The sequence below is a fragment of the Acomys minous genome, assembly GCF_964271855.1.
Source record: "Acomys minous genome assembly, chromosome: 18".
Taxonomy (NCBI): domain Eukaryota; kingdom Metazoa; phylum Chordata; class Mammalia; order Rodentia; family Muridae; genus Acomys; species Acomys minous.
In genome coordinates, this window is record NC_140501.1 from 45,024,097 (window position 1) to 45,041,750 (window position 17,654).

General features: G+C 44.5%; 1 protein-coding gene across 4 annotated transcripts in view; it reads left to right on the forward strand.

Annotated features, from left to right (window-relative positions):
• Positions 1-17,654, forward strand: part of LRCH1 (leucine rich repeats and calponin homology domain containing 1) — a 181,462-nt gene that overhangs the window by 89,634 nt on the left and 74,174 nt on the right. For all 4 annotated transcript variants that reach the window (XM_084766976.1, XM_084766977.1, XM_084766978.1 and 1 more), the window contains exon 3: positions 15,317-15,443. In XM_084766976.1, coding sequence (XP_084623102.1) covers positions 15,317-15,443 — 127 coding nt within the window. The remainder of the gene's footprint in view (positions 1-15,316; positions 15,444-17,654) is intronic.

The window sequence follows — 17,654 nt, forward strand, 5'->3', positions numbered from 1 at the left end:
GAGGGGAGTCAGATCTGAAGCAGGAGCTGACACCAGAGGCCATGGAGGAGCGCTGCCTACTGGCGTGCTTCCCACACCTTGCTCAGCCTTGCTTTCTTATGCAACCCTGGACCACTTGCCCAGGTGTGGCACCGCCCACAGTGGGCTGGTCCCTACCACATCACTCATCAGTCAATCAAGAAAATGCCCCACAGGACTTGCCCACAGGCCAGCCCCATGGTGGAAGTTCCTCAATTTAAGGGTTCTTCTTCGCAGGTGACTCTAATTTATGTCCAGTTGACAAACACTAGGCAGCACAAGTCACCAGTTTTGAAATTTCCTTTAGAACCTAGTCTGGATCTGTATATATAAACATGATGAGTTTTGACCAAGAAGATAGAGTTACATCATGCTGTTCAATGGGAGACTTTAATTCCTGCTTGATCAGTAGATTCCAGAGCTGTGCCTGCTGGGAACTGGTCTCTTGAGCTTGAGTTATTTCTAGGCCTGGGGATGATTTTGGTAGAATGTATCTCAGCTCTTGCCTGGGAGTTTAATTTGTAGTGTTTGCAACAGTAGGTGACTGGCATATATGTTTACTTGCAAATAGGTAACCGTGTCTAGACAGTGTTGCTGGCATCCTCTGTGACATTGAGTAATACACAATTGTGTTGCCTGTGTGACATCTTCCTGACTCAGAGACTCCCACTCCAGCTGGCTGCAAGCTGGTAACCGGAGAGTCTCAGGATGTCATATTTGGCCGACAGCTTTAACAAATACAGGGGTTCCCTGCTTTTTAATAAAATTTAAATATTCATTTATTTGTCTGTCGGTGTGGAACAGTTTGGGGGAGGGGAGAATCCTCTTTCTCCTTTTGACATATGCATCCTAGGGATTGGATTTAGGCGGGTAGGACCTTTAAGCCATTTGCCAGCCATGTGTTCATCTCCTTTTATAAACAACTAAAATATTTCCTTTTTTGTGGTGCTTAGTGCTTGATGCCTTTTTCTAGCCCCCCTCCTCACATTAATTAGAAAGGCTTTTTAGATATTGTAAAGTAACTGTTTTCCCATATCCCACGTTTCTCTACTTAAAGTTAAGCCCTTGTGTTGTTCTATTTTCATGTGTCTTTTCATTTTGCTTTGTTTTGTTTCTGTGACGATGGGGATCAAACTCAGGGCACTGTGCGTAGAAAGCTTGTGCTCTGTCCTGGAGCCACAGCAGAAGCCCCCCTGCTATGTTTAAATGTTCTCCTTTTCTTAATAAGCTATAAGCAGGAATGACTAATTTTTGTACATTCTAAAATAGAAAAGATTCCATATAAAGATACTTTGAATTTATGGGACGTGGTCAAAGTTGGTTCCATTTCCTGAGAAACACTGTATATGCTAGCAGTTTAAACGGGCATAAATATTTGAGGATGGTAATGGTGGTGGTGATGAAAATGATGGTGGTGGTGGTGATGCTGGTGATGGTGGTGGTGGTGGTGGTGGTGGTGATGGTGGTGGTGGTGGTGGTGGTGGTGGTTATGGTAGGGCAGGGACATGTTGCAGCTGCTTAGTCAGGTTTTTGGCTAGCTTCCTCTCTTCTTCATGTTATCTTTAATTTTCAAATGACTGTTTTGTGCCAAGAACCCTTATGTCTTCTCCAGGGGCAGGATTAATTCACACACGAAAACATGTGCACTGTGACATGCAGTTAGAAACATGAAACTGTTTTTTACTTCTTCTCACATGATGGAAGTGTAACATTTGTGGAAAATATTGACTTATTGCTGTTTATATAGCCTGTGTTTGAAGCATCTAGGCTTTTAATCTTCACTTCTTAGTCCTCACAACCAAAGGTTATGTTAGTTTAGTGTATGTGCCCCTGTGTCTTCCTGTTAGAAAATATCTTTGTCCAAGTAATGCAGCCAAGAACAGTAAAAGTGATTGAGCAAGCCTGTTGCTCTAGAGCAACAAACACTTGGAACAGGAAACACACTGACAAGCCTAAAATCTATTTTAAATGGTTGGAAAGGTGTTAGTGTACTGTTAAGGGGAAAAAAAAAAAAGAATAGCCCAGAGGAGCAGAGGACTTGGGAGGCGTTACTGTGTGAATCTTAGGATGGAGACCTTGGCACAGGAGGAGGAGGCTCACCTCAGAGATGCTCCAGGATGGAGGTGTCAAAAACTACACTTCTGCCGGGTGTGGTGGCGCACGCCTTTAATCCCAGCACTCAGGAGGCAGAGAGGCAGGCGGATCGCTGTGAGTTCGAGGCCAGCCTGGTCTACAAAGTGAGTCCAGGACAGCCAAGGCTACACAGAGAGACTCTGTCTCGAAAAACCAAAAAAAAACCAAAAAAACAAAAAAACAAAAAAAAAAAAACCCAACAATAACAACAACAACAACAACAACAACAAAAAACTACACTTCTTTCTAGCATTTAATCAGACTGCTTCCAGGATGAGAGGGAGTGGGTCTTCTTTTCTTAGAGGGGACGCGAACAGCTGGGCCTCAGAAACCCTGTGCTCCCCATCTTTTGAGTGAGTTTGAAGCTGCTGCCTGTGATGAGGGTTGTCTAGTGCATGAAATGTTATCACACGGTAAGAGGAATGCAGCTTGGCTGCCATCTCTTCTGCCTGGTATCCTTTTTGGCTGCTAAGCAATGTGCAGAAAGAGCCAACTTCCTGATGGTCACATAACCAGTACCCCCGCATTCTTCTGAGACTCATTCTCAGAAAGGATCTTTAGTTCTCAGAACACTTGCTCTCTTATTCGAGGGACCCTGGGCCAAGGGCAGCCTTAAAAAACACACTTGTTTCATTTTTTGGTTGTGAAACAAAAATTAATTTTCATTGTTCTCTTGCCTTGCGCTGCCAATCCTAAAGAAGCCATCTGGGGTAAAACAGTGTATCTTCTCTCTAGAAAATTTGAAAATCGATGCTTCTTTTTCAACTTGGAAGGAGTTTTGTTTCAATTAATATAAAATGAAATCCCCTCCTTTTTATGAAGCTTTATTCAAAAGGAAAATGAGAGAGTGTGCACACTCCATGTGTGTGTGTGTGTGTGTGTGTCCATGTGTGTGCTTGTGTATCTGTGTGTGTATCTATGTATGCATGTGTATACATGTGCACACATATGTGTGTGTATGATGCTTATATTGTGTCTTATGAAATTTTATTACACAGAGACACCAAAGCACAGTGAACCAGATTGGAATTTGACACTGTTAATCTTAAAATGTGAATACATTTTCCATGAAATGGTAGCCGTGAAAAAAGGCCATGGGGACAGCGAGGCTACATAGTAGCACAGCTGTCTACATATGGCTTAAAGTCTTGTTTTTTCTAGGGCTTCCCAGGCATTTGTTAATATGGCTGAACATACAGCCAGTGTGCCCTACACCTTTGAATGCGTTTATGAATTGTTTGTGTCTTTCTGTTTTGTGCTGGCAGGCTTCCAAACACTAGTACGTTAATAGTGCGCTATTTCTTACCAAATTCCATTCCTTTTAGCCTCGCCCATACTTGGCAGGACTTCCGTGGAGGATTTTTCCATTATACACACCTGATCACAGATGTTTTAGCTCACTGTTTGTATTGGGAGGAAAAAAAAAGGCCCCAACACAAAAGCAACATTGTACTCTCTACAGAGGGAAGTCTGGGTTTGCTGAGTTTTTGTTGTTTCTGATCTTCCAAGGGATGTGAAGATCTTTGTGCCCCAGAGTAGCTCTCTGGAAATGAGGTGAATGCTTATTCTGAATTCACTGCAGACATTTCTCTTCGCCTCCTGTAATTCTCCGTGTTTATTCTGTAGTTCCAAATTGCATTTATTTTTCTAACTAGACTAATAAAAGCCCTTTGAAACATTGCCATTTCATTGATAATAAACTTTTTGTATTTCCTTTAAAAATTTTGCAATTAATATATTGCTGCATATATTGTGCTGTATAATATAGCACTGTATATAAGAGGAGAGATAGGAGAAAAATGCATATCATCTGTCTCTCTGTCTATACACACACACATACCTACGTATGTTACACACGCGCGCGCGCGCGCACACACACACACACATACACACGCACACACACACCCCTACACACCTATAAAGAAAATTCTGGGTCTGGGGAAGAGTCATCATCCCCAATACTGCCAGCACCATTTGGCCATGACGGCACTAGATGAGCGTGCGGTGGCATCTGTGGCAGGTGTGAGGCAGAAGAGTGATTCCAGTCACGCTACGAGGAGTGACAGGTATGGGTGCATCCATACTCTGCCATTTCGTAGATTACTGAGCACTTAAACCTTACTGAGCATCATCTCCCTTGCCTTCCATGTCCTGTGGAACCATGTCAGGAACCTGGAAGTAATTGTTAGAGAAACTTTCAGGGGACAGCCCAAGCATGGAAACAAGAAAAAACCTTTGTATTTGAGTATTGCTATAGTTCCCTTTTATTCTTACTGGCTTTTTTTTTTCCCTTCAGAAGGTTATTATTTGTTTTTTTGAGACAAGATCTCAATAGAGGTCTGCCCTACTCTACCTCCTAAATGCTGGGATTAAAGGCATGCGTGACCAAGCCCAGCCCTCAGAGTTACTTCTAATTAAAGATGTGTGTGTGTGTGTGTGTGTGTGTGTTAGTTTTTTGTTTCATTATCTGTTGATCCTTTATTTTCTATTTCACTCATTTCTGGTCTGATCTATCATGTTTCCTTCATCCTATTTTACCTACGGGTTTATTCATTTTTTTTAAGCTTTGGCTAAACTTGCAGTCCTCTGCCTCAGTGGCCCCAGTTCTGGGTTATAGTCTTATGCCACTGTGCCTGGCTTTACTTTTCCTCTCTGCTAAAAGCGTTCAAGGTATGGGTGCCTTGATACGTAGAGCTCTAGGAGGATGCTAAATATTTTTTTATAATTTATTTTTATGCTACATACATTGGTATTTGCCAGAGTATGTGAGGGAGTTAGTTCCCCTGGAAAAGGAGTTACAGACAGTCGTGAGCTTGCTTGTGGGTGCTGGGAATTGAACCTGGATCCTCAGGAAGAGGAGCCAGCACTCTTAACCACTGATCCATCTCTTCAGCCCCTAGGCTAGATATTTTTATATGTAGTATTTTAGTTTCTGACACTACAGCAAACTATAGGACAATGAATGTAAAATGATTACGACTTGTAATTATTGAGGCATCAATAAAAGATTGGGTGGCTCCATAAATTTGGGTCTCTGATGTGGGTAGTACATCCTCACCAAAGCGTGCGACAGAAACAAACAAACAAACAAATAAACTACCCATCTCATGAACCAGAAAGCAATGAAACAGACAAAATGGTGCTCTCTTCCAGAATATATTCCAAGTGACTTAAGGGTACCCCCCAAAAGCTCCACCCACCTTCTCAAGACCCTTAACCTCACCACCCCAGCCTTTTCATTTGGGGGGGGAGGTGGTGGTTTGAGATAGGATTTCTCTGTATAACAGCTCTGGCTGTCCTGAAACTCACTCTGTAGACCAGGCTGGCCTCGAATTCACAGAGAGCTGCCTGCCTCTGCCTCCCAAGTGCTGGGATTAAAGGCGTGCACCACCACTTCCCCGCCCCACTATCCACCCCAGCCTTTAACACATGACATTTGGGTGTCAGTTGTCCAAAACATAGTATACACTATTTTTTGTTGATGTTTTATCACCCTTGAATTGTTTCTTCTTTCCAGTATTACTCTGACCAGTGAACTCTACATTTCTATAGAGTTGTTTTAAGGTAGCTCTTTAAAATTCATTTTGAATTTGATTTGTTGTTTCAAGGGTTGCTTTCTGTTGTGGATTCTTTAGATTGTTCAAGGTTTTCTTTATAGCCTGTGCAATTAATGCCATGAGTAACTCATGTGCATTTGCTGGGGGAAAATTATGTGTGTGTGTGTGTTTGTGTGTGTGTGTGTGTGTGTGTATGTATGTATGTGTGTGTATATATGTGTGTGTGTGTATATATAAAGTTGTGAATGACTTTCTGTGATTTGCTTCTCTTCCACTGCAACCCATTTTGTGTCGGTAGCTGGTGTGTTACTGAGATCTTCGTTGTTGTGGTTAAATAACTGAGCATGTGTGTGGGAAGCTTTGTCTCAGCTCAGGGTTTCGGAAGCTTGCCCCGGTCCTGCTCAGAAGGGAGTGGCAGAGCAGGGCTGCTCTCCTTGTAGCAGCAGCCAGGAAGCAGCTGGAGGGGAAGCCTGTGCTAATGTCTCCCTCTTCCTGCTTTAAGTCCTCCCCAGGGGTCCTCAGCCTGTGAGCCGGTGCCTTCTACATTCTGGGCACTAATTCAAAATTCTATCCTCTCATGGAACAGTTGCACAGCAGTGAGCTCACTGAACATGGCTATAGATGGGCAAAATATTTCCTGGAGGTCGTGAATGCTTTTCTTGTTAGATCAAGTCTCCTGAGGACTGTGAGGGACCCTGTTGCCTGAAGGCAGGTGGTGGTGGAGCAGAACCAGCGGAGGACCTGTAGTCTTTGAGGAGAGTTCGTGTGCTTTCTGTTGTTCAGAATGGGAGTTTAAGCAACTGGTTATGAGCGCTATCCCCTTTGTAGATGATGTGTACTATGAAACCACTGTGCCCTCAGCCGGAACGTGCCCTGGAAAACAGTTTCACATCACCATGGTGACCACTGGGTGTCTTGACAGCAGTGCTGACACCCGCAGGCACTCACATAGAATCCGAAGGGCTGGCTACGAGTCCCCTTATCACAGTTTTATCTAGAAGTTTCTCTTCTTTGTTCCTCGGGAGTCATCAACCTATTCTATCTAGATCTTCAGAAACCCAATGGGGAGGCTCTGCGGCTTTATATTACTTTAGAAAAACACCATCACAGTTCAGGTAGGATATAGTTGATTGTCGCTCAGAATGATGTTGCCTGGTCCTGTCGGGGATGAAGCGGAAGGGTTCATATACCTCTCATGGTTTCTAGGAGCTTCACGCTGGTTTGTGAGCCGAAAGCACTCAGGGCGTGTTAAAAATAATGGAATCCTGTTTGATAATGATGCCAGCGACATTGTCCTTCTGTGGTCTTTTTTAAAAAAAAAAGATTTATTTATTTATTTAATGTTACCTATACAGTGCTCTGCCTGCATGTACACCTGCAGGCCAGAAGAGGGCATCAGATCACATTACAGATGGTTGTGAGCCACCGCGTGGTTGCTGGGAATTGAACCCAGGACCTCCCGCAGTCAGTGCTCCTGACCTCTGAGCCGTCTCTCCAGCCCTCCTTCTGTGGTCTTGATGGCTCTTTCCTGGAGACTTTCTGCCTCTTTCTCTTTCTTCACTGTTCCCAAGTCTCACTATTTTCTCTCTCTCCCTCCCCCCCCTCCCTCCCTCTCTCCCTCCCTGCACTTATTTAAAGCTGGAGGATCCCAAAGCTTTGGCCCTCAGCTTCCTCTAAGACCTCCTGTCTCTCAAGTCCCAAGTTTCTTCTCCATCTGGAGAAAAACGCCTTTGAGCGCCATTCCTCACATCCTTCTTTGCCTGCTCCGCACATCCTCTTGGATGTCTCGTTTACACCTCAAAATCCAGCATGAGCAAAACTCAAGTGTAGAGGCTTGAAGGAGAATGGCCCTGTAGACTCACATGTTTGAATACTCGGTTGGTCCCCTGTTTCTGATACTGTTTGGGAAGGATCCGGGGGTGTGGCCTTGTTGGAGAAGGTGTGTCACTAGGGGGCAGGCTTTGTGTCCATAGCCACAGACAATTCCCAGTAAGTTCTCTCTGCTTCCTGTTTGTGGTTCAAGATGTGAGTTCACAGTTGCAGTTGCAGCTGCCTGCTGCCTGCTATGTCCTCTCTGAGATCGTGGCCCATCATAGACCTCTGGCACCATAAAGCCAAAGAAATCCTTTCTTCTCTGTTGCCGTGGTTGTGATGTTTTACCATAGCTAGAGAATAGTAAGACTGAAGCTGTTTCTTTTGCATCTTGGCTTCTTTCTCACTCTAATTCATGTTTTTATTCTTCTTTTCCATCACGTCTGCTTGAGATCTCAGAATTATTTTGACTCTTTTTCTTCATCTTCTTTTGCACTAATCAATCATTAAACACCAGTATAGCATTTTATTGCCTCCTGCTGGAAAATTTGTGCCTCTCTCCTGGCATTTTCCTGGCTTTCCTTTCTTTTGCTTTTTTTTTTTTTTTTTTTTTTTTTTAATTTTAGAATGAATGTATGGAGGGATGGCCAGGAGGCATTGGTAATCCTATTGCCAAGAAGGCAGCTGGATATCAGAACTTGCCTATTAGGTAAGTGAGAGGCCAATGAAAGACCCTGTCACAAAAAATAAGGTGGATGGCTCCTGAGGTGTTAACAACTCCTCAGATTGCTTTCTTGCCTAAACACACACACACACACACACACACACACACACACACACACACACACACACACACACCATATATGAGCATCCTCCCTGTAAATACACACACAGACATGTAACCCAAAACCTATGTTGTTGGTTCTGAAAATGTCTGGTAAATTAACATTCTTGCTGATGTTGATACTGACTTCACTTTGAAAATTTCCCCTTGATTCTGAAGCATTTATTTTCCTTTTAAACAAACAGATTTCACGCAGTTATCTGAGGTTGAGGCATTAATCAAAGTGTGAGGCATTGCTTAGCAGTGGTTGCTATGGAGCTAGGGTATAGAAATATGGAATACTTTGAGTTATTTATACTCAAGAGGAGACTGATGGGCTGTTATTGTGGGAAACCAGTGCAGTTGTGGTACCCAAATATGGTCCAGGCATGCACAGCTGAAGGAGCACGAAGCAGCTACTGCAAAACGGGCCTGAGTTCTCAGGCGTGGCTTTAAAGGTTCACTGGGTTGTGGGGGGGGTAGCGGGGGGGGGGGAAGGGGGCACTGGCTTTGATGCAGTTCTCCTTTTCAAACTAAGTCCTTAACCTGCTCAAAACATGCCGTTTACATGTGTGGGCATGAAGTTAATTTGCATTGAAAGGATCACTGTGTGTTTCTAGTTTTAAGGCATTTCAAGTTTGCGAATGAGGGTCACAGTGAGGCTGTCACTTACTTCAGCGCAAGCTTCAAACTTGGGCTCCCAGATTGGAGGTGTGCGTTTAACGCCAAGTCAGTCTTTTCTCTGGGCCGAGGCCAGTGCACAGTAGCAGCACTTAGGAGACCCTGGCTTCGATCCCCAACTCTGCTAAGTAAATAAGCTCTCAGACTGAAGAACTTACCGGAATACTTTGGCTCTACGATTAAACAAAAAGGCAGTTACTAATTGATTTAAGCTTTATGGCATAAACTCCAGGTGCATCAAAAGTTTCCTCAAAGGCAGGCTTTTATAGTTAATCGTTGAGACACATTGCTGTGGGAATGAAGGACGTGGGTCTGAGGGGGTGCTGTGATGAAGGGAAGTAGTTAGTCACTCAGGGATGGTGAGGGGGCGGGGCGCTTGCCAGGGCGGCTTTTCAGGAAGGAGGAAGCAGGAAGCAGGAAAAGGAAATGGTTCTTTATGGATATTGTTCACTGCCCTGTGTGTCTGGAAACTAGCAGGTGCCATATGCAGAACAGAAGGCAAGCCGTGCTACTTGAATGGAAGGTGAGCAGATTTCACACCAAAGAATAAAAATAGAACCAGATGAGGTGTTCTGTTAAAAAAAAAAAAGGAAACTTCTGGCTGAAGTTATTGCCGCTTCCTGTAGGTCAGGTGCCCAGTGTGGACAGCATTGGTCCTGCGGTCAGTACAGATGTTTATGTCATCTCTCTGTCCGTTGCAGCAGAGGCTGAGCCTGGTGTGGCCACACTGAAACCAGCCCTGTGGCACTTGAGGCCTGAGGGGTTTTCTTCTTACCAGTTCTCTGAAGGTTAATAATTTCACATCGCTGTTCCTGTGGCTGTCTGTAGACCTAGCTGTGTACCTCAGGATTCACGTTTTTGCTAGGGAAAAGGTGGAGAGAAGCTTGCTTGATGGGAACATGCAGGAGCAGGCGCTAGTCCTGACTGACTGGACTCAAAACCAGGAGTAGGTTGGGGTTAGAGCCCACTTTGGCTCCCTTCAACAGGTCTTTGAATGGTTGTATTTCTTTTTAGCTGGTGTTTGCGTTCACTGATCATGACATAGAATCATAGTTTATTCCTTTGTCTTTCTGTTTCAGAGTAGGACAGCCTTATTTACCAAAAAACCCAAGTAGTTATTTTTCAGTAAACTCCTTAGTATTATTAAAAAAAAAAACAACTAACCTAGTAAAACTCTCCTAATTATCCTATACATTTTTTAATGTGCTGTTTGACGTGGGGTGTCTCGATGAGTCCCATACTTAACAAACGCTTAGGTCTCCAATGGTCTCGCTGCTTCTGGTGTCTTGCTTGTCAGCCGGGATTTTAGCAGTTAAGGACAATAAATTGAACTAGCTGAGCACACAAGTGCTCTCGTTAACTTTCGTTTATAAAGCATCTCAGTAGTTGGATACAGATGGCTTCACTTGTATAAGTGGGCTTAGTGTTTGGCTGAGCACTAGAATTTCATCCTGGATAGATCATCTGCTTTCTCTTCTGCAGTTTGGTCCCGGTGAAAAAATAAATCAGATCATCATGTTGGTAAGCTGAGAGCGCCAGGCCCTCGTCCCTCTCCTTGCCCCCTGTCCTCGTCTGCCCAGGCAGGTCAGGGACAGTGGCGGCCTGAGGAGGTAAGGAAGGCTCTCCTGCAGTGAGGACAGGAAATCTCAGGCCACCACAGTTGAACCCCTGATTCTGTATCAACTCAACATGCTCCTTTTCACTATACAAATCAACGTTTGGAAAGAGAGACAAAAAGAAACAACAATAAATAAAATTAATAGACAGACCTCGCTGATTGGATTTGAGGATAAACACTGGTTTATACCTTATCAGGTACCTTGTGACTTTATTCCTTAACATTCTTTCCCGGAAGGGTCTGTTTATAGCCTGGAGGCTTGCGGGAGGACTTGTGCCCCTGAGAGGCACAGGTGTCAGATGAGTGGCTTCAGGAAGCAAAGGCTGCTGACATCTGCAGTGGACAGGGCACTGCAGGGATAAGTTGCCTATCTCCTTTATGAATGTTTCCCTGGGGACCACGGGCCTCTGTTATCTATGCTTGTTTCCTCCGACTGTCCTGAAAACTGCAAATAATCCAAAAATAACTTGTGACAAAATATATGTAACAGACACTATAGGAACAGATGGGTGGCACAGAGGAAACATGTCTATGCCGGCTTTTACTACGACTAAATTATTAACTCGTGGACTTGAGTGCTGAGCCAGCTTGTGGTGTAAAAAGCATTCATTCCACCAAATAGGCCACAGATGTTTTTTATAAGCTTGGGATTTTTATTTCGTTTATTTGTTTTTGTTTTTGTTTTTGTTTTTCGAGGCAGGGTTTCCTCTGTGTAGCCTTGGCTATCCTATTTACTTTGTAGACCAGGCTGGCCTCGGACTTACAGAGGTCCGTCTGCCTCTGTCTCCCCAGTGCTGGGATTAAAGGCGTGCACCACCACCGCCCGGCTAGCCTATATATGTATGTATGTATGTATGTATGTATATATATATATATATATATATATATATATATATATATATATATATGTATGTATGTATGTATATATATATGTATATGTATATATGTATGTGTGTATATATATATGTATATATATTTATATATAAGCTATATAAATATATATATTTTAGTGTGTGTGTGTGTGTGTGTGTGTGTGTGTGTGTGTCTTTGATGGTCAGAAAGGGTGGTTCTAGAGTAGAGTTAGAGGTGCTTGTGAGCCACCTGCCATAGATGCTGGGACCCAAACTCAGATCCTCCGGAAGAACAGCAGGCACTTACTGAACCACCTCTCCAGGGTCCAGAAAGGTAGAGTTTATTCCGTTTGAAGGTAGTGCTTGACCTCAAACAACTCCAGAGAGAATGAAGCAGCCCAGCAGAGCCTTCTTTGCTTCTTTTTTTGGTTTTGTGATAACGACTCTGTCATCTGTGTCACTGGCCTGGTTAGGCGCCTGCATCAGCTGGTGAGACCCAGAACAGAAGTGTAGGAAAAATCTCAAGGGGGATTGGAAAGTAGAAATCTTTGAAAATATCCATTCCCCTCACCCCCCCCCCCCCATAGGAAATTGAGATATGCCTTTGTACAAAGAGAATTGCCTTGTTAACATTCTTTTGGGCCAGTTTTCACCTTGTGAAATAGGATATTTATAAACTTTCTGCTTTTAGAGAGGGGCCTCCCTGTAACCCAGGCCTTCCTTCTCTGTCAGCTCCCCTAGTGCTGGATTAAAGGTGTATACCGCGTGCCTGGCTTACATATTTATAAATATTTCATAATCACAAATTACGTTATGAATTATTTACTCGCCACCTTTTAATAACTGAGTTGTCTTTCCAGAGGTGGCCACAGAGCCCTTCTCAGAGCTTAAGAAAAGCCATCACGACACCAAGGGAGCCCTTATTTAGACGGGTCCTTGTGGTGGGTGAGGAATGTGAGAGAACAGGGAGACAGGCTGCAGCCCACTTCTACCTCCGCTGTCCCCCGAGACTAGGGAGAGTGTCTGTGGCACGACATAGTCTGTTTCTAACCTGGGAAGGAAGACACCTGGTCCTCCAGAGCCAGGGCCCCCTGGAGGACCGCCACCTCCCTCTTCTCTCCTGTTACAGCGTTATGGAAGAGCTCTTCTGGCCAGCTGTGGAAATAGCTTTCTTGTAGATCTACGTGCCCCGCCCCCAAAAAACCCACCTCTCTAAAATCACTATTCAGTTCATTTTCTGTTGGCCGTCTACTGCAGGGTCCTGCCCTTAAAAGTTTGTATACCCAGTGAGACTCCCATTGGAGAAAATTAAATTTTCTTTTCCAAGCAGTTATCAGTTGGAGACAGCTTCTGGGTTAGGGATGGGGCTTGGGTCCATTTTCCTCTCACCACATGGACCCTGTCTGGCCTGGACCTGTGCATGCTGCCACAGCCTGAGTGCTCTTCTGTGTGTCAGCCCTGTTGTGTCTAGAAGGCCTTGTTTTCTTGGTGTCTTTGTTCTCTCTGGCTGCTACATGGTATTTTTTGTTGTTGTTGTTTGTTTGTTTTTTTGTTTTTTTTGTTTTTTGTTTTTTGTTTGTTTTTTTGCGTCCTCTTCCAGAGTTCCCTGAGCTCTGACAGAAGGGCTTTGATGGGGACATCCCACTTAGAACTGAGTCTTCCAAAGTCTCTCACTCTCTGCACGTTGTCTGGCTGTGTGGGTCTCTGTATTCGCTCCCATCCGCTTCAGGAGGAAGCTCCTCTGATGGTGGCTGAGCCACGACACTGACCTATGGGTGTAGCAGAATGTTGTTAGGAGTCATTGCACTGCTGCAGTCCTTTAGCAGAACAGTGTGAATAGTGTTTGGGTTTCCCCTAGGTCCATGGCCTGTCTGGCATCAGATTATTGGCCGCCTCAGCAGTAGCAGGCCTGAGTTCCTTCTCATGGAAAAAGGGCCTTTAACCCAACCAGGCAGGGCTTGCTTACTCCCACAGCTTCTGTGTTACTGTTGGGCCAGTGTGTCTTGCGAGGAGAGCACCACTGTAGATGGAAGGTTTCGTGGCTGCGGTGGTGTTTTCCTTTCTCTTTTTATAGTGTGCTGTATCTTCTAGTGTCATAGGACTACTCAGCAGGGGCAGAGGCCCCAGCTCGGCTTCTCCGTGCTCCATGAGTCTCACGGAGCAGTTGGCCTTACTCTCAGCCACCAATAGCCTTGGCAGTAGCCTGGGTTGTTTGTGGGTTTCCATGGGGCTCCTTTGACCCACAAATCAGTTAGAGGTAACCTGTTCCTAGCACTAGGGATGTCTTGCTGGGGCTTTGTCTCCTGGGTATTTGCTGAGTCAATTTATCTTTTTCCATATTTGTATGTATTTTAAGAAGCTTCTGATGCAGTAGATTTTCAGATGACCCTGCAAATAGCCCTTAGTGTTAGCTGTCCCTTCCGTGTCCCCTCCGTGCCACCCTACTCTTCCCTTCTCCTCCCCATTTGATACTTTTGTTCCAGTGTGCCTTGTCCATCCATAACTGTCTATTCTACTTCCACTTCCTGTAGGAGATGATTCCCCTTCTTCCCCCCCCCCCCACTTAGTCCCTCACTCTATACCTGACCTCTGTGGTTATGTGAATTGTAGCCTGCTTACTGAAGACGTAATAGCTCATGTCTACATATATGCAAATATATACCGTATTTGTTCTTTTGGGTTTGGGTTATCTCACTCAGAATAATTTTTACAGCCTGGTGTCATGGCATGTGCCTGCAATCCTGACACTCCAGGAAGCAGAGGCAGGTGGATCTCTGTGAGTTCAAGGCCAGCCTGGAAACCAAAAACAAACAAACAAACAGTAATTTTACTAGCTCTATCTGTTTCCCTGGGAATTTCACGATTTTATTTTTAAACAGCTGAGTAATAGTCCATTGTGTAAATACACCGCATTTTCAATATCCATTTATCTGTTGAGGCTGTGATGAAGAGAGCAGGAATGAATATGGTTGAGCCTCTGTAGTAGGATGCAGCATTCTTGGTTGTATGCTCAGAGTGGTATAGCTGGTTCTTTTATTTTTAATTTTATTAAAATATTATTCTATTTTTAATTTACTTTATGTGTATGAGTGCCCTATCTGCATATATACCTGCATATCAGAAGAGGACATTAGATGGTATAGGTTGTTGTGAGCCATTATGTGGTTGCTGGAAATTGAACTCATGACCCCTGGAAGAGAAGACAATGCTCTTAACCTCTGAGCCATCTCTCCAGCCTTATAGCTGGCTCTTGAGGCGGATTGGTTCCCATCCTACTGAGGAGCTGCCACAATGATTTCCCTAGTGGCATGCCCACCAGCAATGGATGAGTGTTCCCCTTACTCTGCATCCCCACCACCATGGGCTGTCTTACCAGTCTTGGTTACTCTGACAGTGTAAGATGAAGTCTCACCATAGTTATTGTTGCTTTTTTGATCCTTGTTATCCAATCTTGTCTGTCCATGCTTCTATTCGTTTTTATGTGTTCCCCACCCCCTGGTGCGCTTAAAATTTGAGTGATTTCATAGACTGAAGTATTGGAGCTTTTATATTTACGGAATGTCTTCTCATGTTCATAGCTAGGCATGGTGCTGTGTGTCTGTGATTCCAGCACTTTGGATTCAGAGGCAGAAGGTTATATATACTGTGTAAAGCTATCCTAGACTACGGAGGGACTCCAGGCCAGTCACAGATACATAGAGCACCCCTATCTCAAACAACCCGAAGTAAAAATGTACTCCTTAACAAAAGAGAACTCACTCATGGGCAGCGTCATGACGTGGCCTTTCTGTTTACATGTGTTTTTGTTGTATTGTCTTTACAGTCGAAATCAGCTGTCTGCCCTGCCTGCCTGCCTGTGTGGCCTGCCTCTCAAAGTCTTAATCGCGAGTAACAACAAGCTTGGATCACTGCCTGAGGAGCTAGGTCAGCTCAAACAGTTAATGGAGTTGGTACGTTACTGATTTCTAAGATGCTCTTGTTCGTTAACTGGCCATAACCATTAAAGGTCCTCTGAAAGACTTCCTTTAAGGAGAAGTCTGCGATCTTCCTTTCCCATTGCTATAACAGAATACCCGAGTCTGGGAATTTTATACAACAGGGTGGTTAGGTCACAGTTTTGGAGGCTGAAAACACAGGATCCATTTGGGCTCTGCTGAGGGACTTCCTTATCCATAGCTGATGGCATCATGCTGGCAACAGATGTGTGAGGGGACAGAGCACATGGCTAGACAGGATGCCGAGGAGAGGGAGGGACCAGTTTTGCTCTCTTTAGCTGTAACTGGGACCCAGCAGGATGATCATCCTTGCCTAAGAGCATGCCCAGTGCTCTAATCACCTTCTGCTAGGCTCCACCCCTTAAAGGATCCCCTTACTTCCTAACACCACCAGACTGGAGACTAAGGTTCCAGTGTGTCAACCCTTGGAAGCAACACAGAAACTAACAAGCAGGTGCCTGCCCCTTGGAGGCAGTGCGTTGTAAAGTGAGAAGACATGAAGCTGGCAACCGTGCTGTGCTGGGTCATGGTTCCTGATATGTGTAGGTTGCCTGTGGGTCACACCTCCTGAATTTCACAGGCTTTGCAGTTCCTGAAGCTGATAGGTTATGGCATCATAGCGATGTGATTCTTGCAGATTGCACATATGTCCAAAAAAAAAATTATGGTTAAATTAGAAACCACCTCTCACAAGAAAGGAGGTCACCCATAATGAACTCAAAGATCAGGGAGAGAGCAGGGTGCTGTGATTCTGGGAGCAGTTTGGCATGTCAGAACAGTGCAGTCTCCAGTCCTGGATGCAAGCTGTGTGTCCCTTATGCAGTGAGCTGATCCTAGTTCCCGTCCCACGCCTTAGTACTGCCACTGTCCTGCTTCCCCGTGACCCGCAAGATACAGAGTGTCAGAGAGCCAGCAGGTTGTAGAAGCCGGGTAGTCCGAGCTCTTGACCCAAATGATGGAACCTAGGCCAGGGAACAGTGACATGGAACTTGACCCCTTATGGTAACGTTAGTGGAAACAGCCTCATCCATTGCAACTGTCCAGTAGACATCCAAGCAAACAAAACACGTGGGTTCAGTGTATCAATGGCCATGTTGAAACTGTTGAGAGAAACAACAAAAAGTCCTTTTTTGTAACATTATACTTCACTGTAGAGAGGTAAAGTGCTATGACCCCAGTATGTATATGACAGAAAACTATCGAGACTGTTTGCACTAAGCCTTTCCTACCAAGTCTGGTATGCTTCACGCAGGGACCATGTGCCACACTTAGGATCAGCCAGACCCTGGGTGCTCAGTGCCACCAGAGCTGGGCCACCACTTTGATGACAACTCTGCAGCTTTGGTGTGGTCTCTTCTGTTTCCCCCTGGGGCTGGGCAAGTGTGCTTTTAGTAGAAAACGTGTGTGTGTGTGTGTGTGTGTGTGTGTGTGTGTATGTGTGTGTGTATGTGTGTGTGTGTGAGAGAGAGAGAGAGGAGGAGAGAGAGAGAGAGAGAGAGAGAGAGAGAGAGAGAGAGAGAGAGAGAGAGAGAGAGAGAGAAATATGTAGTGCACTGGCTCAGTGGGTAAAGGAACTTGCCACCAAGCCTGATGACTTGAGTTTAATCTCTTAGACCCACGTGGTGGAAGAAGAGAACCAGCTTTCTGATCTCTACATGCATGGACACACAGTAATTTAAAAAACAAGTAACAAAAAACAAAGCACAGCAGTTACTTGTGAAGCAGGTGAAATAGACTGATGAGCTTTCTTAACCATGAAGAAATGCTATGGCCAGCCTTGGTTAAGGTCATAGACTAAAAAGAAAGAGTATTTTCCATTTATTCTCATTTATCCTTGATTTAGTTTTATTTATTTGTTTTGTTTTTTTTTCTAAAACAGTAGTGTTATAGGTAACCATGCCGTGTCAACTTATTTTTAGTTATCAGTTGGGGAAAGAGTTCCCTGGGGAGCCAGCTGTCATTCTGGAGCAGGAGGCTTTTGTTTTTGAGGTTACAGATTAGCAATTTGTTTAAGAAAAAAAAAATGTTGGGCACACCCTGAGCATTCAGACAACTCGCCTTTTAAGGCTTGCGTGCTGAGGAAGTCACTCATCCCATAGGACTATAAGCATTGTTTGTTGGCTGTTTTGGAAAAGCGGTTTCAAACATTCTCACATCAGAGTGTTC